We start from the raw sequence: 23,733 nt of genomic DNA on the forward strand, positions 1-23,733 counted from the left end.
AGTAGTACAGTTAAGGTTATTGTGTAACATGCTGGGAGTTGTAGTTTTGTGTCAGCTGCAGAGCCATAGGATGTGTCAAGGAATACTGGGAATTGCAGTTAGTAACTAGAGATGAGCGAACTTACAGTAAATTCGATTTGTCACGAACTTCTCGGCTCGGCCGTTGCTGACTTTTCCTGCATAAATTAGTTCAGCTTTCCGGTGCGCCGGTGGGCTGGAAAAGGTGGATACAGTCCTAGGAGACTCTTTCCTAGGACTGTATCCACCTTTTCCAGCCCACCGGAAAGCTGAATTAATTTATGCAGGAAAAGTCAGCAACCGATGTCTGTGTGTGACACCGCGCACAGACACCGCGCACAGACACCGCGCACAGACACCGCGCACAGACACCGCGCACAGACACCGCGCACAGACACCGCGCACAGACACCGCGCACAGACACCGCGCGCGCCGGTGTGAGGTGCAGACTTGCATTGGCTCCTGCGTCTCACACCGGCATTATAGAAAAATACGGGGGAAGTCGGTCTGTCCCTGCTTGCCCGATACAAGGCTAAATCTATAAAAAATTCACCTGCCCGGCGCCCAAAACTACTTGTCCCTGGCGTCGGGCAATAGGATTTCCACATCTATATATAACTTATTTTTATTTATTTTTTAAATCCAGGCTATTTAGTAATGTATTTTTATTTTAGCATTTTAGATAGCATATTAGTAATAGGAGTATTTCTGTATTTTCGTGTATAAGAAATAAAAAGTGGATTCTTTTTTTCCGTTAGATAAAATGTAGTCATTTTTTTATTTATTTTTTGCAGTTTTTTAACCAAGTCCTCATGCTTGGGAAAACATCCATCAGCGACTTGTCTGAACATGTGTTTGATTTGATCCTGGAATTGTATAACATTGATAGCCATTTGCTCCTTTCTGTCTTACCTCAGTTGGAGTTTAAACTTAAGGTGAGTGTCTCTCCAGTCCAGCTTTTTTTTTCTTTATATTTGGAGGCGGTGGGGGTTGCCAGTTAATCCTGAAGGGACAAGCCTTTTAAAGGAACTTTAGCAGTTTTATGTTAGCCCTAAATAGCCACAGGAAAGGCTATTGAATACATACCTGTGTCCTTGATCTTGCGCTTTACATGACCAAGAAAACACAGCTTTAATTTCTCACCACAGCAGCTAAACATTTGGAGCTTCCTGTAATGGTAGTGTCCTTGGCCTAGCCTTTAAGCTATGAATAAACCCTTCAAAGTGAGACGTTTTTTTTTTATTTCTACTTGTTGCTTTTATTTCTTATACAAATTAATTTGAGGGAACAAACTTGTAATATGAAGTCAATATAAATCTAAATTTATTATAATAAAATATGCAAATGTAATTTTAGGGTGTTAATTACTTGGATGTGTTACTGTGTTTGTACATAGAGCAATGATAATGAAGAACGACTTCAGGTAGTAAAACTTCTTGCAAAAATGTTTGGAGCAAAGGATTCTGAATTGGCAGCTCAGAACAAACCTCTTTGGCAGTGTTACCTGGGCAGGTAAATGTTTTTGAAACATTATTAATTAAACTGACATTTAGCATTTAAAGCTCACAGACTTTCAGACATTTGATACTTAAGTTTTGTAACATTCATTTATAAGTTTGTTTTGAGGCCCTCTTATGCCATTTCTCCTGTTCTAGTGTGTAAATTCCAGTTTGCTTTCATACTTATTTTGGCCATGTGTGTTTACTGTGAGTACAAGCAAAGGGTTGTTCACATCACGTTTCATCTGTACGCTGTAGATATTAGGGTTTATGTTGGAGGTATTTCTATGCTTATTACAGTGTTACAATAGAGGTTTGTAGATCAAACATGGTCTAATGTGTTTTTATGCCAGTATACATTATTTAACCTGTTGTGGACAAAGGGCTTACAGGTACGTCCTTGCTCCCTGGTGCTTAAAGGACAACTGTAGTGGTACCGTTTTACATGTGCCCGTGCCTCAAAAATAAACAAAATAAACTCATACATACCTTCCTACGAGCCCCCGTTGGTCCGGCACAGGCCTCACGGTCCGGCAGTGCTGACGTCATTCCACTTCATGGGGACAGGGACGCCGCAGAGCCGTTGGCGTATCACCGGCCACAGTGATGTCCCGCCCCGGCTGGTGATAGGCTGAGCCGACTGTCATGTAAGAAGCCGGCTAGAGCTCCTTACATGACAGTCGGCTCAGCCTATCACCAGCCGGGGCGGGACATCGCTATGGCCGGTGATACACCGACGGCTCTGCGGCGTCCCCGTCCCCAGGAAGTGGAATGACGTCAGCACTGCCGGACCGTGAGGCCTTTGACGGACCAACGGGAGCTCGTAGGAAGGTATGTATGAGTTTATTTTGTTTATTTTTGAGGCACGGGCATATGTAAAACTGTACCACTACAGTTGTCCTTTAAGGATCAAAGGCGTACCTGTAAGCCCGTGGGAATTCCGGTCCCCGCCACTCGGCTGGAGGTGATTCGCTGGTCAATTCTTATGGCTTTTCCGGGCTGATTGGGTTTCTGGTGACCTGAGCAAGCTGAAGGATAGGAGTGAGGAGGCAGGCGTGCCACCTCCTCCTATCACCTGGGGGGGCGGTTTGAAAGTTGAGATCCCCCGCTCTGCCCGTCCCTGGAAGTCTGATCAGAACTGGGGGGAAGATGGAGGCGATGGCTGCGGAGGCTGTTGAGGCGGGAGGACCAGCAGCAGTGAAGATAGCTGGCAAGTGATCTTCACTGCTCCCTTTTGGAGTTTCACAACTACAACTCCCAGCATGCCCAGACAGCCTGTGCAGTGGTCTCCAAATTTTGCCCTTCCAGATGCTGCACAACTACAACTCTCAGCATGCCGGTCTGTCAGTGCATGCTAGGAGTTGTAGTTATGCAACAGCTAGAGGCACACTGTTTGGGAAACGCTGAGGCTGGGTTCACATGACGTTTTTACCAATACGGGACCGCATATGGCTGGGAGAGCTAAAACCTTGCGCTCCCGTTTCCCTTCCTTATGCCACCCGTATGTAATTCATTTCAATGAGCCGACCGGAGTGAAACGCTGACTCCGGTCAGCTAATTTTTGCCCCAAATGTGGTTTTCCCACCGCACCTAAAACCGTAGTCGACCACGGTTTGAAGTCTGGTGGAAAACCGCATACGGGGCAAAAATGAGCCGACCGGAGTCAGCGTTTCACTCCGGTCGGCTCATTGAAATGAATTACATACGGGTGGCATATGGAAGGGAAACGGGAGCGCAAGGTTTTAGCTCTCCCAGCCGTATGCGGTCCCGTATTGGTAAAAACGTGATGTGAAACCAGCCTGAGTTAGGTAACAAACTACTGCAGTGTTTCCGCACCACTGCCTGTTTCCTAACTCAGTGTTTCCCAACCGGTGTGCCCCCAGCTGTTGAAAAACTACAACTCCCAGCATGCATTGGTGGAAGAGGCAAGCGCCATGGTTGCATCCGGGTACACCCTTAGGAAAATCCCTAATTTAGGCCTCTCACTCCGGAGCCCTGTCCTATTTCAAGGCAACAGTTTAGGGCCACACATGGTGTATTTCTGAAATTGCGTTAAAAATTTTGGGGAGTTTTTTTTTTCCTTTTACCCCTTGGGGGCTACACCAGCATGTTAGTGTAAAAAATTAGACTAACATGCTGGTGTTACCCCATACTTATCATTTTCATAAGAGGTAAAAGGGGAAAAAAAAAGACCCCCAAAATTTGTAACGCAATTTCTCCCAAGTACGGAAATACCCCTATATGTGGACGTAAAGTGCTCTGCGGGCATGTAATGTAATAAGGGGTACAGTGAGAATTTACACCCCATAGGTGTCTGACAGATTTTTGGAACAGTGTTCCGTGAAAATGAAAAATGGTAAGTTTTCATTTGCACAGCCCACTGTTCCAAAGATCTGTCAAATGGCAGTGGTGTGTAAAAGGGGGGTAGTTTTCAAAATGGGGTCACTTGTAGGGGTCCACTGTTCTGGCACCATGGGGGCTGTGTAAACGCACATGGCCCCTGACTTATATTCAAACCAAATACTCTTTCCAAAAGCCCAATGATGCTACTTCTCTTCAGAGCATTGTAGTGTGCCCGCAGAGCAATTTACATCCACATATGGGGTATTTCTATACTCAGAAGAAAAAGCCCCCCCAAAATTTGTATCACTATTTCTTCTATTAGCCCTTGTAAAAATGAAAAATTTGGGGTAACGCCAGCATTTTAGTAAAAAATAGTTTTTCATTTTAACGTCAGAGTTTAGTGAAAAGTCGTCAAACACCTGTGGGGTGTTAAGGCTCACTGTACCCCTTGTTACGTTCCTTGAGGGGTGTAGTTTCCCAAGTAGTGTAGCATGTGTTTTTTTATTTTTGATTTTTTTAATTCTGGCATCATGGGGGCTTCCTAAATGAGACATGCCCCCCCAAAAACCCATTTCAGCAAAATTCGCTTTCCAAAAGCCCAATGTCTCTCCTTCCCTTCAGAGCCCTCTAGTGCACCCACATATCACTTTACATCCACATATGAGGTTTCTCTATCTGCTCCATTGGGGGACAAAGACCTTGGGTATATGCTGTTGTTGCTAGGAAACTGGACACTATGGAAACCAAAAAGGTCTGCTCCTCCCAACAGGATATACCCGCCTACAGAGACTGAGGTAATCAGTTTTAGCTTAGTGTCTGCAGGAGACAGACGCTGGTCAAACATTTTTAATTTTCCAGATAAGGGACATTTAGTTTCTTATTCCCTTTCTTTTCCTTTTTTTTTAGGTGGGGACTCAGGAACATTGAGGGGGCACAGGCATCGTGGATCTACTGTCAACCCTCTCTCGCCAACTGTCAGCGCCTGGGGTTGTACCTCATGGGTCCGGGTCCCACACTTTTCCCTGCTCGTCTCGCTGTTACAGCCCGGCATGATGCAGGCAACTAAAAGCTGACTGAAGCCTTCATTAGGTTCTTCTGAATGAGGTGAGTATTTCCCCCCCCCCTTTTCTTACAGGTTTTAGGGACTTTCAACCTCTGAAGACCCCCTGTTTTGGGCCCAGTCCTCTTTATTATTGCCTAAGGATGTAGGGACCTTTTTCAATGAGTTGGGTCGGTTAAACCACCTTTTTTCTTACTGTCCCGGGGAACTGGTCTGGGACCAAGGGGTATTTGTCAGTGGTATAGGACTGTCTCGATGCCTGTCCAGGCGCTTAAACACTTGCAGTTCTTTTTCCTCATCAGCCGCGGCTGCTGATTCCTCTCTTCCCCGCTCACATATGTGCCGGCTTCGGCTCTGGCCGCATCAATGCGTCCGGAGCACAGTTTTTTTCCTCCCGTCGGCAGCTGTAAGCTGCCGGCAGCATGTTTACCCGCTCCCTCCCCCTAGCATATGCGACAGGCGTTGAGAGAGGACGCCATTATCACCAGCCATGTTATTATCTTTGCACCGGGCGTTTACGGACTTAAGCTCCGCCCACCCACGGCCTCCATGTGGTACAGGCACTCAAATTACTCTTGCCAAATAGCGCAGTGCGCGCGTAGAGGGGCTCTAGGACCAATCAGAGGCACCCTAGTCTAATCTGGCCCTTTTCTTCTCATCGGTCCTGCTTGCCCCTGCCTCTCTCCCTCTCTCAGCAGCTGACTAAAGTTCTCCTCACAGCAGCTGCCCTGTTAGGGACACAGACGCTGGTGAGACTGTTTCAATTTTTACTATGTCAGAGCCCAGAACTGTTCCTCACTCTAAGCAGTTTACTGGGACCCTGGTCACCTGTTATACTCGCAAGGGCTGCCACACTAAAATGTCTGGTTCTGCTTAACCCACTTGTTCCGCCAGACCCACCTGGTATTTCTACTCAGGATGCTCCCCCCAGACCCAGTGGGCTCGTCTATCCCATCAGGTTGAGTGTCCTCCCTCTCCCAGTCTATTTCCGACTTGGCGCAGGTCTCCCGTTCCGTGGTGACTGCCTTGGAGAGGTCCTCCTTACACTGGCCCTCCAGGGAGACCCACTCTCCCTCTTACTATGCTAAACGCTCTCACAAGCATCATAGGGAAGTTTCCTTTCACAGTGCCCGACCGGCACCCAAGGTTTTCAGCTCTCATGCCGAATTTGAAGCCTTACTGGAATCTGCCTGGAGGCCCCCTGATAAGAAGTTTCAGGAAACCAAGAAGGTTCAAGCGCAGTATCCCTTCGCCAAGGACCTCATTGCTCGGTGGACCTCCCCTCCAATTGTGGATCCACCGGTCTCCCACCTGTCAAAGGCGACTTCTCTGCCGTTAGCTGATGCAGCCTCTTTCAAGGATCCAGTGGACGAGAAAGTGGAGACCTTGGCAAAGTTTGCCTTTGAAGCAGCCGGTTCTTCTCTTCTTCCTGCATTTGCTCCTGCCTGGGTATCTAAAGCCCTTTCAGTCTGGGCTTCCCAACTCTGCCAGGGTATCCTTTCTTGGTCTCCTGCGAAAGACTTGGCTGATTTAGGTCTCCAACTTTCCAATGCTGGAGACTTTGTGTTCTGCTTCCATGCTGTCGGCCTGCTGTGCTGCCTTTGCCACAGGCAACCTGGTGGCCCTCCGTCTATCCATTTGGCTCAAATTCTGGGATGCGGACGCCGCTTCCAAAAAGTCTCTGACTCAACTTCCCTTAGCGCCTAGATGAAATTATCTCAGAGGCGACCGAGGGCTAAAAGTTCCTTACTACCTCAGAATAAGGCTCGCAGTACTGCTTTCCGTCGCAAGTCAACCTCCTTTCGGTCCTTTCCGACCTTTGGTGCCAATAAGGGGACTAGGCAGGTGCCTTCGGGGGGGACAAGAAGGTTCCCTCCTTCCAAATCCGTCCCTCCTGGAAATCTGACTGTTCTGGCCGTTTTACGGCCAAAGCGGGCACCCGCAAACCTACTTCTGCTTGAAGGGACGCTCCCACTTGCAGATTTTTCTCGGGTGGGAGGTCGTCTGTTACTCTTCCGCGATGTCTGTGCCGCACATGTTCAGTACTTCTGGGTCAGGGACGTGGTATCCAATGGTTACCTGATTGAGTTTGCCTCCCTTCCAAGGGATCACTTTTTTCTGTCCCGGGCCCCCCGGTCCCCCTCTCTAGCGAAGGCTTTTCGAGGCGCACTACAGTCCCTTCTCATCCAGGGAGTAATTGTCCTGGTTCCTCCCAGGGAGCGTTTTCAACGTTTTTACTCCAACCTCTTCGTTGTCCCCAAGAAAGGGGGTTCCATACGCCCAATCGTGGATCTGAAGCGCCTCAACCAGCATCTTCTCCTTCACCATTTCCACATGGAGTCTCTCTCCGGTCGTGGCGACCATAGATCAAGGGGAGTTTCTTCTTTGGTGGACATCAAGGATGCCTATGTCCACGTTCCGATTTTCCCAGGACACCAGCGGTACCTCCGCTTTGCTGTTCCGGAAGGCCATTTTTCAGTTTGTGGCTCTCCCTTTTGGCCTGGCCACTGCTCTGAGGGTCTTCACCAAGGTCCTGGCGCCGGTGATCGGCCTCCTACGGACCAGAGGTGTCTCAGTGATTCCTTACTTGGATAACCTCCTCATCAAGGCGCCGACCAGAGCCCAGAATCTAGAGTCTCTCCCTCACCCTTCAGGACTTGTCTTGCTTCGGCTGGATGGTCAATCAGGACAAGTCCAACCTCTCTCCCACCAAGTCGCTGGTATTTTTGGGACTCCAGTTCGACACAACTTCTGCCTGGATTCAGCTTCCACCGACAAGCGGCTGACTCTTGTCGGGGTTTGGACACTTCGAAACCTCGCCCCGGTTTCCATTTGCTTTTGCATGGAAGTCCTGGGTCGGATGGTGGCGGCCATGGAGGCCGTTCCTTTGCTCAGTTTCATGTCCGCCCCCTTCAACTGGCGATTCTATCCCGGTGGGACAGGTCTCCCTTGTCTCTCGATCACAGGATTGTCCTTCCTCGGAGGTCCCGCCGGTCCCTTCTGTGGTGGCTTCGCTCCCCCCTAATTCTTCAGGGGCACTCCTTTCTGCCCCTCCACTGGCAGGTTATTACGACTGATGCCAGCCTTTCGTTATTACGACTGACGCCAGCCTTTGGGGGGGGGGGGGGGGCCCTTCTCCCAATCAACGTAACGGTGCTGAGGGCAATCTATCTTCCTGTTACGTTGGGAGATCCTCCTTCAGGGCTGCCCGGTTCGTGTCCATTTGGACAACTCCACTGCTGTGGCGTACATCATCGCAAGCTCTGTGGCGATGGCCGAAGTATCAAAAATTCTCCTCTGGGCGGAACTCTTAGTTCCAGCCATCTCGGCGATTCGCATCCCCGAAGTAAACAACTGGGAAGCGGACTTACTCAGCCGGTCCTCAGCCGACCCTGGCAAGTGGTCCCTTCATCGGGAGGTATTTGTGGAAATCTGCACCCTCTGGGGCACTTCAGACGTGGACCTCTTTGCGTCCCGCCACAACCAGAAGGTTCCCTTCTTTGTGACGAAGTCCCGAGACCCCTGGACTCTAGCCGTGGATGCTCTGGTGATTCCTTGGTCAGGCTTCGCCCTACCCTATCTGTTCCCTCCTCTTCCTCTCCTTCACCTCTCCGTCACTGGGTCCTGAGGAAGCTCAAAGCAAAAGGCGTTCCCGCCGTGCTCATGGATCCGGACTTGCCCCGGAGGGCATGGTACACCGACGTGATTTGGCTTCTGGACGACGTGCCGCTGCGCCTTCCGCTTCGTCCAGACCTTCACATCTCTCTCCCTTTCTTTTGGTGTTCCTGGCTTGGTTACCTGTCCGAGGATGCATTCATTTATTTTTTGTTCTGTGGTTACCTCGGACTGGTCTTGGTTTTCTGCCTTTCGGTCCTCTCCTACTGCTCTGGGACTAAACTGATTACCTCAGGCTCTGTAGGTGGGTATATCCTGCTGGGAGGAGCTGATCTTTTTTGGTTTCCATAGTGTCAAGCCTCCTAGCAACAACAGCATATACCCAATGTCTGTGTCCCCCAATGGATCCTCTGAGAAAAGGATTTTATGGTAAGAACAAAAAATCTCCTTATCTCCTTACTCGAGAGAAATGGGGTTACAAATTTTGGGGGACATTTTCACCTACTACCCCTTGTGAAAATGAGAAAATTTGGGGTAACACCAGCATTTTAGTGAGAAAAAAAATATAAAATTTTTCATTTTCACGTCCCACTTTATCTTAAGTTAGTCAACGACCTGTGGCGTTTTAAGGCTCACTATACCCCTTGTTACGCTCCTAGAGGTGTGTGTTTTTTTTTTTTTTTTTTGCTGTTCTGGCACCATGGGAGCTTCCTAAAAGTGACATCACCCCCCCCCCCCCCCCAAAAAAAAAGAAAAAAAAAATTTCACCAAACTTCGCTCTCCATAATGCCATTGTTGCTCCTTCCCTTCTGAGCCCTCTAGTGCACTGGCAAAGCGCTTCACATCCACATATGAGGTATTTCCTTACTCGAGAGAAAATGGGTTACAAATTTTGTGGGCTTTTTCTCCTTTTTTTTACCCTTGTGAAATTAAAAAATAATGGTCTACAAGAATATATTAGTTTTAAAAAATGAAGATTTTGAATTTTTGCCTCCACTGCTGCTATTCCTATGAAACACCTAAAGGGTTAACAAACTTTCTGAATGTCATTTTGAATACTTTTAGGCGTTCAATTTTCATAATGGGGTCCATTAGGGGGTATTTCTAACATAAAGGCCCACAAATTCACTTCAAAACTGAACTGGTCCCAGCAAAATTAACATTTTGAAATTTACATGAAAATTTTTAAAATTGCTGTTTTTGAATGTCTTCAAAAAGTAAAAACATGTCAACATAAAGTAGACATATTGTATATGTGAATCAATATATCATTTATTTGCTATGTCTAGTTTTCTTACAAGCAGAGAGCTTCAAATTTTAGAAACATGCAAAATTTTCATATTTTTAATGACATTTGGGAATTTTTTCCCAAGAAATGATGAAAGTTTCAACGAAAATTTACCACTAATGTAAAGTAGAAGGTCACGAAAAACAATCTCTGAATCAAATTCATAAGTAAAAGCATCTTAGAGTTATTAATGCTTAAAGTGACAGTGGTCAGATTAGCGAAAAAATGCTCTGGTCCTTAAGGTCATAATGGGCTTCGTCCCCAAGGGGTTAAGGAACATAAAAATATCCTACCATGAAATGCCTCTCAAATAAAACCTATATAAGCGTAAGCAGACCAAACCTAGTTACAAGACGGTTTTGTACAGTAAAAAATCTTTGAGAAGACCACCCAAATATGCTTTGGAAAGTCATTGTGTTTTTCTTTAGGAGTGAACTGAAAGAAAATGGGCACTATAAATAAGGTATGCTAGATGGGGAAAACCCAGCAGAATGTGGTCTGGAAAAGGGGTAATCCCTTTAACCTCTTAAGGACGCAGGGCGTATGGATACGCCCTGCATCCCGAGTCCTTAAGGACGCAGGGCGTATCCATACGCCCGTGGGAATTCCGGTCCCCACCGCTAGCCGGTTGGGGACCGGAGCCGGATGCCTGCTGAAATCTTTCAGCAGGCATCCCGGCATATCGCCCAGGGGGGTCATTATGCCCCCCCATGTCGGCGATCGCCGCAGATCGCTGGACAATTCAGTCCAGCGATCTGCGGCGATTCCGGGTCAATCGGGTCTCCAGTGACCCGGTGACCCGGAATTACTGGCTGTTCGGGGCCGTCTCTGACGGCCCCGAACAGCCAGAGCCTGCAGGGGTGAGGTGGCACTGGTGCCACCTCACGATCGCCCTGATTCGTCGGCCGGATTACCGGCCGACCAATCAGGGCGCCTGCTGCGGGTGTCACTCCCGCACCCGCTCCGCCCCTCTTCCGGAGGGCGTGAGCGGGTGCGGGAAGACGACCCCGGGTGCTGGGGACCCCGATCCCCGGCATTAATGTTGGGATCGGGGCCCCAGGAGCGACGGCGGCGGCGAGGGACAGCCTGTGATGGAGCAGCAGCAGGAGGTGAGTTACAGCCTCCTGCTGTTGCTTAGCAACAGCTCCCAGCATGCAAAAAGGGCATGCTGGGAGCTGTAGTTATGCAACAGCAGGAGGCAGACCACCACAACTCCCAGCATTCCCTTATGGGCATGCTGGGACTTATGGTTTTGCAACAGCTGGAGGCACATTTTTTCTATGGAAAAGTGTACCTTCAGCTGTTGTCTAACTACAACTCCCAGCTTGCACAAACAGCTAAAGTGCATGCTGGGAGTTGTAGTGGTGCATCTGCTGGTTGCATAACTACAACTCCCAGCATGCCCGTTGGCTGTCGGTGACTGCTGAGAGTTGTAGTTTTGCAACAGCTGAAGGCACACTGGTTGTGAAACTTAGTTTTTTTTTTTACCTAACTCATTGTTTCACGACCGGTGTGCCTCCAGCTGTTGCAAACTACAACTCCCAGCAGTCACCTTACACGATGCACCGTACATGCTGGGAGTTGTAGTTTTGCAAAAGCTGGAGGCACACTGGTTTTGAAACACTGAGTAAGGTCACAAACTCCGTGATACATAACCAGTGTGCCTACAGCTGTTGCAAAACTAAAACTCTCAGCATGTACAGTCTCTCAGCGCATGCTGGGAGTTGTAGTTTTGCAACAGCTGGATGTCCCCCCCAATGTGAATGTACAGGGTACACTCACATGGGCGGAGGATTACAGTAGGTATCGGGCTGCAAGTTTGAGCTGCAGCTAATTTTCTGCAACAGCTTAAACTGCCAGCGAGAAACTACTGTGAACCCCCGCCCGTGTGACTGTACCCTAAAAACACTACACTACACTAACACAAAATAAAATAAAAAGTAAAAAACACTACATATACACATACCCCTACACAGCCCCCCTCCCCTCCCCAATAAAAATGAAAAACGTCTGGTACGCCACGGTTTCCAAAACGGAGCCTCCAGCTGTTGCAAAACAACAACTCCCAGTATTGTCGGACAGCCGTTGACTGTCCAGGAATGCTGGGAGTTTTGCAACAGCTGGAGGCACCCTGTTTGGGAATCACTGGCGTAGAATACCCCTATGTCCACCCCTATGCAATCCCTAATGTAGGCCTCAAATGCGCATGGCGCTCTCACTTTGGAGCCCTGTCGTATTTCAAGGCAACAGTTAAGGGTCACATATGGGGTATCGCCGTACTCGGGAGAAATTGGGCTTCAAATTTTGGGGGGTATTTTCTGCTTTAACCCTTTGTATAAATGTAAATTTTTTGGGAAACCAAGCATTTTAGGTAAATTTTTTTATTTTTTTTTACATATGCAAAAGTCGTGAAACACCTGTAGGGTATTAAGGTTCACTTTACCCCTTGTTACGTTCCCCGAGGGGTCTAGTTTCCAAAATGGTATGCCATGTGTTTTTTTTTTTTTTGCTGTCCTGGCACCATAGGGGCTTCCTAAATGCGGCATGCCCCCAGAGCAAAATTTCCTTCAAAAAAGCCAAATGTGACTCCTTCTCTTCTGAGACCTGTAGTGCGCCAGCAGAGCACTTTTCACCCCCCATATGGGGTGTTTTCTGAATCGGGAGAAATTGGGCTTCAAATTTTGGGGGGTATTTTCTGCTATTACCCTTTTTAAAAATGTAAAACTTTAGAGAAACCAAGCATTTTAGGTAAAAAAAATATATATTTTTTTTACATATGCAAAAGTCGTGAATCACCTGTGGGGTATTAAGGTTCACATTACCCCTTGTTACGTTCCCCGAGGGGTCTAGTTTCCAAAATGGTATGCCATGTGTTTTTTTTTTGCTGTTCTGGCACCATAGGGGCTTCCTAAAGGTGACATGCCCCCCAAAAACCATTTGACGCTCCTTCCCTTCTGAGCCCTCTACTGCGCCCGCCGAACAATTAACATAGACATATGAAGTATGTCCTTACTCGAGAGAAATTGGGTTTCAAATACAAGTAAAAATTTTCTCCTTTTTACCCCTTGCAAAAATTCAAAAATTGGGTCTACAAGAACATGCGAGTGTAAAAAATGAAGATTGTGAATTTTCTCCTTCACTTTGCTGCTATTCCTGTGAAACCCGTAAAGGGTTAAAACGCTTACTGAATGTCATTTTGAATACTTTCGGGGGTGCAGTTTTTATAATGGGGTAATTTATGGGGTATTTCTAATATGAAGACCCTTCAAATCCACTTCAAACCTGAACTGGTCCCTGAAAAAAAGCGAGTTTCAAAATTTTGTGAAAAATTGGAAAATTGCTGCGGAACTTTGAAGCCCTCTGGTGTCTTCCAAAAGTAAAAACTCATCAATTTTATGATGCAAACATAAAGTAGACATATTGTATATGTGAATAAAAAAAAAAATTATTTGTAATATCCATTTTCCTTACAAGCAGAGAGCTTCAAAGTTAGAAAAATGCAAAATTTTCAAATTTTTCATAAAATTTTGGGATTTTTCACCAAGAAAGGGTGCAAGTTACCAAAAAATTTTACCACTACGTTAAAGTAGAATATGTCACGAAAAAACAATCTCGGAATCAGAATGATAACTAAAAGCATTCCAGAGTTATTAATGTTTAAAGTGACAGTGGTCAGATTTGCAAAAAATGGCAGAGTCCTTAAGGTGAAAAAGGGCTCAGTCCTTAAGGGGTTAAAGAGGTTGTCTTTTGGAATACCTTTTTAACTGGATTCCAATATACCCCTGCTCCATACGGCCAAAATGTGGTGTGAACAGCCCCTAAGGCTATGTTCACATACGGAGACTTTTTTTTTTTGTACTCAATGTAAAATCTTTCTCGTAGCTTTCATTGGGGACACTTTTTACTGATGGGTATATGCTCTCACCACTAGAAGGCACTGACACTAGGAAAAAGTCGGCTCCTCCCTGGCAGGATATACCTGCCCACTGGAAGGGAGATGATCAGCTTTGTCACAAAGCAGTAGAAGCCAACAAAGACATATGTCCGAAGAACCCTAGAAAGGAATGCCGAATAAAAACCCAAGAACCGGAAAAGCCAATACGGAAAGATGAAGAAAGGGTGGGTGCGGTGTCCCCCCAATGAAGGCTACTAGAAAGAGATTTCACGGGGAGTACAAAAATAATCTCCTTTTCATGGTCGCCCTTCATTGGGGGACACCTTACTGATGTGATGTCCCAAAGCAGTCCCTTAGGGTGGGGTAAAAACCCAATCAACAGGGAAAAGGGAATCCGTTCAGAGACCGAACCCACTTGACCGTAAGGCCTGCAGATGAGATCCTGGCCAACCGAGGCCCATAATCTGAGCTCCCGGAAGGATGCCAAGAAGAGACCGCCCTATGTAGAGACTCCAAGCCTAGGGTCCTTATAGGGAGACCAAAAAAGGTCGACAGAAACCAGAGGGTCCGGAACCATCCTGGGAGGAGATATAAAATCAACTCCAAAGAACACAGAACCAGACAGAGGTCTGGCCCGGCAGGAAAACAGAAAAAGGGGAAAAAGGCACAGCAAGGGAACCCCGTCCGGAGTCAACCGAGGCAAGAGAACATGACAGAAAAAGAGGCTCTCCCTGAGCATCGTACGCCTGAGCAGAAGTAGAGTACAGGAGATGGAGACCAGATAAACACTGGAAAAATGAAGGAAAGAAGGAGAAAGGCCTGCTGCATAAAAGCAGTTGCCGACCAAAAACCCCCTGGTCCCAAGGGCCCGCCGCGAGCGCCTGGGAGGCAAAATGAGCTCAAGTAGCATAAACTGGATGACCAGAATGCCCATCGCCTCGGAAGTACATGGGTCCCGAAGGAGGAGACGGAAGGAATAAGGCGAAAGAAAGGAACAGAATGCCCTGAAAAGGAGCAGCCCGACATACCGGAGTGACCGCAAGGGAACTGGACGTACCCGGGTAACCAGGAAGAATAAACGGCCAAATGGAGCATCCCGGAACACTGGAGCAGCTGACATGGGAAATGGAGGTTCCAGAGTCGCCTGGAAGATGCACACCTGTAGAGTGAGTAAATCCCAATGTCTGCAAAACGCTCCAGGACAAACTTGTACGTTTGGACAAGAAGTGCGGTACAGAAAGATTGCCCCACTATGGAATCGCTGAGAAGTTGGGGCAGGAGAGCTAACCTGCCCCAGACCACAACCATTAGTAAGGCCCAAAGAACCAGAAAGGCCAACCTACAAAAGAAGGCATGCCACAGCATACTAGGATAGTGTCCAAGACACTGAGACTAACCAGACATGGAACCCAGTGGTCTGTGCGGACCGAAGCAACATCCCGTCAGGACGGGAATGAAGGGGGAAGGGAAGATTACTCTAGAATACCGTAGTGTCCGTGTAGTCCAGCGACCCCCTACAAGGGAATGCGGAACAAACCTCTACAGGGAGATTGCACCGAGGGAGGAGGAGAGCAATGGCAGGACCCAAAGAACAGATGGTGCTAGACCGGCTGTCGCCGAGCCATCCAGGATCGCATAAACTCCGCTAACAGAGGGGAGTGCCAAGTCTGTAAGCAGCAGTAGAAAACCTAGAAACAGGAAGAGAGCAAGATGCGCAGCTCAGCGGATTGCTCTATTAACAGCTCTTACTAGAAAATAATAAAAAATAGGACTAGGTCTGGGGAGCTCCCAGACCTGTGTCTTGCCTCCTACTGACACTAGCTAAAACTGATTACCTCACTGCAAGTGGGCAGGTATAGCCTGCCAGGGAGGAGCCGACTTTTTTATCCTAGTGTCAGCGCCTCCTAGTGGCAAGAGCATATACCCATCAGTAAGGTGTCCCCCAATGAATTGCGACTGAGAAAATTGAATTTCCACGCGGAATTCTGCATAGAGATTCCGCCGCAAAAGAGTCGCATTGATTTCAGTGGGATTCTGCTGCACTGTTCATATCAGAATTTTCGTGCTGTAAACATCGCAATGGAAATTCAAATTATGGTGTCCACAGGAAGAATAGAAATTGCTGGCTCTCCGATGCAAGCATAGCTTTAGCCAGTCTTATTTCTAATAGTTTTTAATTTAAAATAGATTTATTATTGTAAGGTGAATTTGTTTTGTTTTTTCTTTGCCAGGTTTAATGATATACATGTACCTATACGCCTGGAATGTGTGAAGTTTGCCAGTCACTGCTTAATGAACCATCCAGATTTAGCCAAGGATTTAACAGGTAGTGAAATCCTCTTTACAGTCACAGTATATTTGCACATGGCAGATTTCTTGCAGAAATTGCTGCGCTTGGCCCTCTCATATAATTGGACTGGCACATATTACAAAAAACAATCCAGTTCATATGTACAAAATGAAATTCTGCCATATGTGAATATTCCCTTTACAAGCTCAGTACAAAGTTCTTGTTCAGATGTTTTAGCCTAAAAATATTATCAGAAGTAATTTTGCTTTTCAGAGTATCTAAAAGTGAGGTCCCATGACCCTGAGGAAGCCATTAGACATGATGTCATTGTGTCTATAGTAACTGCTGCAAAGAAAGACCTTCTTCTCGTTAATGACCAACTTCTTAATTTTGTTCGGGAAAGAACTCTAGATAAGCGGGTAAGTCTGAAACTTTTAATCCGTGCTGTTTATATACTTCATCTGCCTTTAGAATGTAAGAACTTAAAGGGGTACTCCGGTGTAAAACTTTATTTTTAACTGGTGCCAGAAAGTTAAACAGATCTGTAAATTACTTCTATTAAAAATTCTTAATCCTTCCAGTACTTATTAGCAGCTGTATACTACAGAGGAAATTCTTTTTGTTTGGGATTTCTTTTCTGTCACAACTACAGTGCTCTCTGCTGACACCTCTGTCCATGTCAAAACCTGTCCAGAGGAAAAGTTCGAGTTGCCCATAGCAACCAATCTGATTGCGTCTTTCACTTTTCAGAGGATTTTTACAAAATGAAAGAAGCAATCTGATTGGTTTCTATGGACAACACAGCAACTTTTCCTCTGCACAGGTTTTGATAAATTCCCCCAATAAGTGTCATAAAACTGGCACAAAAAAAAGTGACTACTTGAGTACCGGCTATTAGAATAAATAATGTGCACCTGAAAGTGTTGTGTGCATTGCAGTCTATGGAGAAGGCACATGTCCTGCAGGAACCTGCTTCATGCAGAATGTCTGGCCGATATTTTTCCTGTAGGAAATTCTGCCGTGTATATGGGGCCCTAAAGTTCAGAATATCAAACGGGTGTATACTGGTTGGTTAGCTTTTAGTGTAGGGCCAGTTATATAACTAAACTTTTGTTTTACCTATTTTTGTATTGTTGACCAGTGGAGAGTAAGAAAAGAAGCATTGATGGGCCTAGCTCAGATCTATAAGAAGTATGCATTGCAGGCAGAAGCTGGAAAAGAGGCTGCAAAACAAATTTCCTGGATTAAAGATAAACTTCTTCATATTTATTATCAGAACAGTATCGATGATCGGTGAGCATTACTTTTTAAAAGTATTGTGACATATGAATTTACGTGTAGTAATATTCCTACTCCATGAGAATTTTTTAAATAAAAAAGTTACATTTTAAGATGTGGAGTACTGTGGTGCAGGAATGCAGAAGTGTCTTATCATGGCACTCGGGCTCTCCCCCTCCCCAGGAACGAATGCGTCAACCCACGCACAAAGCTGTGGGTGACACCCCCTCCATGCCCCATATTTATAGGCGAGCTAGAGTGCTGCACTTGGGTTTCTCCCAGCAGTACACCCACTTAGATCTGACACACATCCCCCTATCCTTTTGATATGGGATAAGTGTTCCTGCACCACAGTACTCCTTTAAAGGGAATCTGTCAATAGTGTCGCTTTCACTAACTTGTTGGTACCGGCTGGTAGTGCGGGTGACACTGATGATTATGGTTCCCAGATTTAAACTGTTAAAACCCTGACTCTACTACAATAATATATGGGGCATAAGCTGCTTGGTAATTCTGCTTTTGTTACCTGGGTTTTTGTCTCCCTTGTTACAATGAGAACTTCAAAAGTGGCAGAAATCCTAGGTCCATATTGAGTTTACTTTTGAAAAGCTATTAATTTCTTACTGTTTTTTTTCTGACAATGTCGGGAAATAATTATGCCATTTGTGCATTATGTAAAACTGCTTGAAAGTGTGCATAACTCAGTTTTTTGAATGTTTTATTTTAGGTTTGTTAAAGGAGATTTCGGTACAGAATATTCCTATTCCATCCTGCTCATGCTGCGAAAAAAGAGAAAACAAACTTTCACTTACCTTCCTACTTTCCCCCGGAGCTCCGCAAGAGCTGATTGGTCGGTCGGGCTGTCTACTTCCATCTTCCCTTAGCCCAGGACGTCACACGGCACTTAAGCATATAACTGGCCGCAGCGATGTCCCACCTTTGCTGGTGATAGGATGTAGCGCCGTGTGACGTCCCGGGCTAAGGGAAGTTGGAAGTAGACAGCCCAGCCAACCGATCAGCTGTTGTGGAGCTCAGGGGGAACGTAGGAAGGTAAGTGAAAGTTTTTCTCTTTTTTTTTGCAGCCTGGGCAGGATGGAATAGGAATAGTCTGTTCTGGACATCTTTTAAATGTTGTATTTATAAAATGTTGTTAAAGTGTTTTTATTTCTACCCTTTTATAGGTTGCTGGTAGAACGGATTTTTGCACAATACATGGTTCCCCACAACTTAGAAACTACAGAGAGAATGAAGTGCTTATATTATCTGTACGCGACATTGGACTTAAATGCTGTTAAGTAGGTATCTTTAGTTGCCAGGGAAACACTTTTAAAAAAATAATAATTTTTAATCATATTTATTCATTCTTAATTTCTCGGTCGCTTTTCATTGGGGGACACCTATACTGATGGGTATATGCTCTTGACACTAGGTGGCGCTGACCCTAGGGAAAAATAAGTCGGCTCCTCACTGGCAGGATATACCCGCCCACTGGAAGTGAGGTAATCCGTTTTAGTTAGTGTCAGTAGGAGGCAAGACACAGGTCTGGGAGCTCCCCAGAACTGGTAAATTTTTAAATTATTTTCTAGTAAGGGCTGTATAGTTATGTTTTTATCTCCATTTTGTTTCCTTTTTTTCAGGTGGGGGTTCATCTGTTCCCCCATATGCGACAAAGGGGCCGTCAACCCCTTATCGCCAATGGCCAGCGCCTGGAGGTTGTACCCTGGGTCCCACACTGCCCATGCTCGCCCCGCTATATTAGCCTGGCATGACGCAGTGTGGCCTAATGCTGGCTGAAGCCGTCAAGGGGTGAGTATATAGCAACTGAGGGGAGTATGCCCCCATTACCGCACCCCCCTCCCCCAACGAACGAGCAGTAGTAGCCCTGCTTCTGGAGCTGTTTGTGGCGACTAGGGGGGTTAGGAATCCGGGCAGTGAGGGGTTAACACTATTTTATTCATGCAGCTTCTGCTGCGTCTCCGGTCTTCAGCAACTAGTGCTCACTGCTGGTGTGAGGAATCTGGATGTGGGTCCCTCAGTTACACGGGACTGATGCCAGTCAGACAGACTTTCTTCTGTGGGAGGGTTCGAAGGAGTTGCTCCATGGGCCTTATACAATGCACCACATTCTGGTTCGCTGGGTTCCCTGCTTTACCACGTCCCTCTCTACATGCCTGCCACACTCATGGCTGAGGGCTGGTGGCTGCTTTCAATGTGTGGCTTTAAAGGTGGGATCTGGTGTGGCCATGGTCTCTATGCCGTATAGCCAGACTGTCTACATGGTTTCTAATCCACCAGGTCACCTCCCCCCTTTCCTGCCGCTCCCGCGACTGCAGGCTGGTGACTCTTTCCATGTAAAGTTCCACACATTGTGTGTCTGTGGGTTTATTGAACCGGTTAGACCAATCAGACTATGTTTGCTTGTTTCCAGTCCCACATACCGCCATCTCTTGCAACTGCGACAGCAGTCCTGGTGTGTGGCACCATCAGAGATGGGATGTTGACGTTTCTTACAGGTGCCATGGCCTATCACAGCAACAGCAGCATTCTCTGTTCCCCTTTCTAAGAGTTCCACGTTGGCTGCAAGGGGCATGGTTGTGACACGCCGTTGGGTGCTAATCCTGTCTTCCATGCTGCTGGACTTCTGGATGTCTGTGGTTTCTTGTGTTTTGCAGTCTTGGCACCCCACTACTATCGTGAGGTCTCCATGTGTGTCCCTACGTATGCTTCGATCCCTATGCACGTGTAGTGCCCACCTTCCTTCTGTTGGTGGGGTGTGCCTCAGGCCTTCCTGTAGTTCTGTTTCCACAGGTCTGCGGCGGTTGAGCACTTCTGTTCTGGCATGGGGCCTGGAGGGGTGTTATCAGTTCAGCGCTCCCCCTATGGCTCCAGGTATCTTCCTTGATTCCTGTGCAGAGTGGCTCAGGCGCCCGCTCTGTTACCTTCCACATGACCATACTGGCCCCATTGGTGCCCATCGGGCTCAGGGTTTCACCCTGACGGGGTGTTCCTCTTAACGCTGTTGGTTGCTTTGTGTGTGCGCTTCTTTCTTGCATTTGTAGTCACGTCTTTGGGTCTTGCCCAGCTCCAGTGTCCAGGATTCCGATCCCTCTGGGGACAACTTGGCTCTTCGATATGTTCTCACAGAGTTCCTGGGGTTAAGTCCACCCAGTACTTTATCCCGTTGCTGTAGGTTGGCATTCCCCTGCTTCTACAGTGCCTGGTGCACTTTGACAATTCCCCTTCCACAGGGGTACGGGAATCAGGGGGTTTGGCATGGTCAGTGCCTGAGTTTCATCCCGACCACCCTTTGTTTTCCCCCTCCACTCAGGACTATTTCACTGGGCGCTTTCTACTGCCAATATAGAGCCATCTCTCTTCCCACTATATAGGTGGGGTATCTGGCTGGGCCCTTGTTTTTCGCTGAGAGCTTTTGGAAGAGCTTTGCACTGTCTTGGCCTGTGTGCTTACTGCCCAATATTGCAGCCTGGCTTTATTCCTGTTTGTTGGTTATCTACTCCAACCCAAACGTATGTTTCGCTTGTGCTTCGTCAGGGGGCACCCCCTGAAGAAGCACAAGCGAAATGTACGTTGGAGTTGGAGGTGGTAGGTAGGCAGTGCATGGCAGGATGTTCTGATTCAGTATATGTATATTTTATGTGTCCTTTTGTTCTGTATTAAGCCTTAGCTATGTAATGTTTTTGGTTCACTGTTTGCCTATGGTAGCCTTGTGGATTCTTGATCTCTTCCGGTACTAGGATAAATACTGGCATTATTAGTAGTATCTGTATTTCCATGTCTTCCATGCTGCTGTTTCCAACATACCTCCTCCACTTTTTCTGTAGCGGTCAATTTGGTGCCTTGTTTTTATATCCTTTCTACATTTTAAATGTATGTCCATTTTTGCATATATGTTAAATAAAGTGGTAATCTTTTACATTACTGGTTTCTTTTGTTGGTGGATATATTTAGTGAACCAGTGGTGGCTGTTCTTATATGGCCAATTTCTTTTGTTGGTGATATAATACGGTATCATATAACTGGCACCCTGTATGTGCCTTATCTGTGTGCAACTATAATACTAAGCAGTTACCCTTCTCATGAATAGTAGGTGTGTGAGTAGTTGTTCATCAGTATTTCTCGGTTGCTCTTCATTGGGGGGACACCTTACTGATGGGTATATGCTCTTGCCACTAGGAGGCACTGACACTAGGAAAAAAAAAAGTTAGCTCCTCCCTGGCAGAATATACCCGCCCACTGGAAGTGAGGTAATCAGTTTTAGTTAGTGTCAGCAGGAGGCAAGACACAGGTCTGGGAGCTTCCCAGACCTTGTCTTTTAAAAAAAAGAATTTCTATTAAGGGCTGTTCAGTTAAGTTCTTTACTCCCTTTTGTTTCCTTTTTTTCAGGTGGGGGTTCGGGAGCATGGCGCCATCTGTTCCCCCATATGCGGCTAAGGGGCATGGGACATAAAAGTATGCACCGTTAACCCCTTCCCGCCAACAGCCAGCGCCTGGGTTGCACCTAGGGTCCGGGTCCCCCTATCTTACCTGTGGCGACAGAGGTGAGTATACAGTCACACCCCCACACCCTCGTCAAGCAAGCAGTATATTATGTCCCTATTTCTGGGGCTTTTTTTGGGGTCTGGGCAGTGAGGGGGTTAACCCTTGCTATTTTATTCATGCAGATTTAGCTTCATCTCCTGTCCTCAGCATCCATGGTGGGGGGGGGGGGGGGGGGGGTTACCAGGGAGCTGTGTGATCTATTTTTTTTTTTTTTCTGGCGGGAACTTTCACTTTCTGCAAGTCTCGCCTGCTGGAGCCGTCACCTCCTCACTTCTGCGCCGGGTCTGCTGTGTGGACCCGGTGGGGGTGCGCTCTAGGGAGCTCTGCCCGCGGGAGTTCGCGGGATCATGGCGGCACTTAGCTCTGCCCTTCTTCCCCTGACTCAAGGCGCGAGCCGGGAGGTCAGGCAGCTCCTCTTCTCCGGCTCGTGTGCTGCTGGGGGCCGTGTCCATTGCGGTATGCAGCTCACACTGCGGTGTCTAGCTCCGCCCTTCTATCCCGCTGCAGGAGATGGCGGTGCTCCGTTAGGAACAGCATCTTTTTGCTCCCGAGGCAGTAGCCCAGCTGGAGCCAGTTATCTCTGCCTGCTATTGTCCCCCTTCTCAGAGCTGTGCGGTGGCTTGGCAGGCGTTTTTATAGCAGGCTGCTATGAGCTGTCGCTGCTGCAGGGGCTTGCGGTCTGCCTGCATAAGACATTGGCTCTGCGGTCAGCACTTTGAGCGGCGCCCTGCACCCCATGCTTCCCTCCAGCCACATCATTACATCATTATTGCATAATTTTTTAACTCTAAATAAAAACTAGAAAAAAATAATTCATTGGTCACTCAGACCATTTGGTGTGGTTTGGCACCCTCTTGTGTCCCATGCTTGTATTGCACTCTGATTTCTATTGCAGCATGTGCCACATGGGGTATCCCTCTGGCATCCCTAATTCTGCATTGTTGCTCACTGTCATAGATCATATGCAATCCGCCGTGGCGGGTTGTTGCCAATGATTCACGATCCTTTGGAAACTTCCAGGGGATATATTCCAGCAATCTGTTCTCTCCTACCACTGAGTGCCATACAATATGCAAGCTCTTTTGCGTTCCTCTCAGGCGCTCGCATTTCTTTTGAGATTCCTCATCTGTCAGGTCTGCTGGCCACTCATCCTGGGGGGTGTTCTTGGCATGTCATGCTATATGATTCCCTTCTCCACAGGCTACCGCATCCGCGGTTAGTGCTCCGGATGCCCACATCCAGCGCAAGGTCTCCATGGGAACATCCCTGCGTGGGCATGGATCTGACCTGATATCATTATGCCAGACAGTCAGTCACTTCATAGTTGCCGCGTCCGTGGCTGGTACTCCGGTACCTCACTGCTAGTGCAAGGTGTCCGAAGGAAAGACCCTTTTGTATACTATGGACCTATACCAGTAAGCCAGACAGTGGTCTGCGTGGTTTCCTCTGCCGCCTGTCTCTCATCACACAGCTGATGTTTCTGCGGCCGGAGTTCCGGTTCCTCACTACTGTGCGAGGTGCCTGACGGAATGACTCGTGGTCTACTATGGACCCATACCAGTAAGCCAGATAGTGTTCTGCATGGTTTCCTACAAAGTCTGTCTCACACCATATAGCTGATGTCTCTGCGCCTGGAGTTCCGGTACCTCACTACTGTGCGAGGTGTCCGACGGAGTGACCCGTTTTCTACTATGGACCCATACCAGTAAGCCAGACAGTGGTCTGAATGGTTTCCTACACCGCCTGTCATACATCACACGGCTGTATCTGCGGCTGGAGTGTCGGTACCCCACTGCTATGTGCGGTATACGTGGGGGAGGGGGGGGGGGGTTCTATCCATGTCTCCTAGGCCTCACTGCCCTCCCACCTATGACAAAGGGACACAGT

General features: G+C 47.3%; 1 protein-coding gene across 4 annotated transcripts in view; it reads left to right on the forward strand.

Annotated features, from left to right (window-relative positions):
- The window catches only part of PDS5B (PDS5 cohesin associated factor B), a 136,864-nt gene that overhangs the window by 53,248 nt on the left and 59,883 nt on the right, over positions 1-23,733 (forward strand). For all 4 annotated transcript variants that reach the window (XM_056561895.1, XM_056561894.1, XM_056561893.1 and 1 more), the window contains exons 8-13: positions 813-953; positions 1,415-1,530; positions 15,950-16,044; positions 16,282-16,427; positions 17,150-17,301; positions 18,468-18,581. In XM_056561895.1, the coding sequence (XP_056417870.1) occupies positions 813-953; positions 1,415-1,530; positions 15,950-16,044; positions 16,282-16,427; positions 17,150-17,301; positions 18,468-18,581 (764 nt within the window). The remainder of the gene's footprint in view (positions 1-812; positions 954-1,414; positions 1,531-15,949; positions 16,045-16,281; positions 16,428-17,149; positions 17,302-18,467; positions 18,582-23,733) is intronic.

Source organism: Hyla sarda, chromosome 2 (genome assembly GCF_029499605.1).
Source record: "Hyla sarda isolate aHylSar1 chromosome 2, aHylSar1.hap1, whole genome shotgun sequence".
In the NCBI taxonomy this organism is placed as follows: Eukaryota; Metazoa; Chordata; class Amphibia; order Anura; family Hylidae; genus Hyla; species Hyla sarda.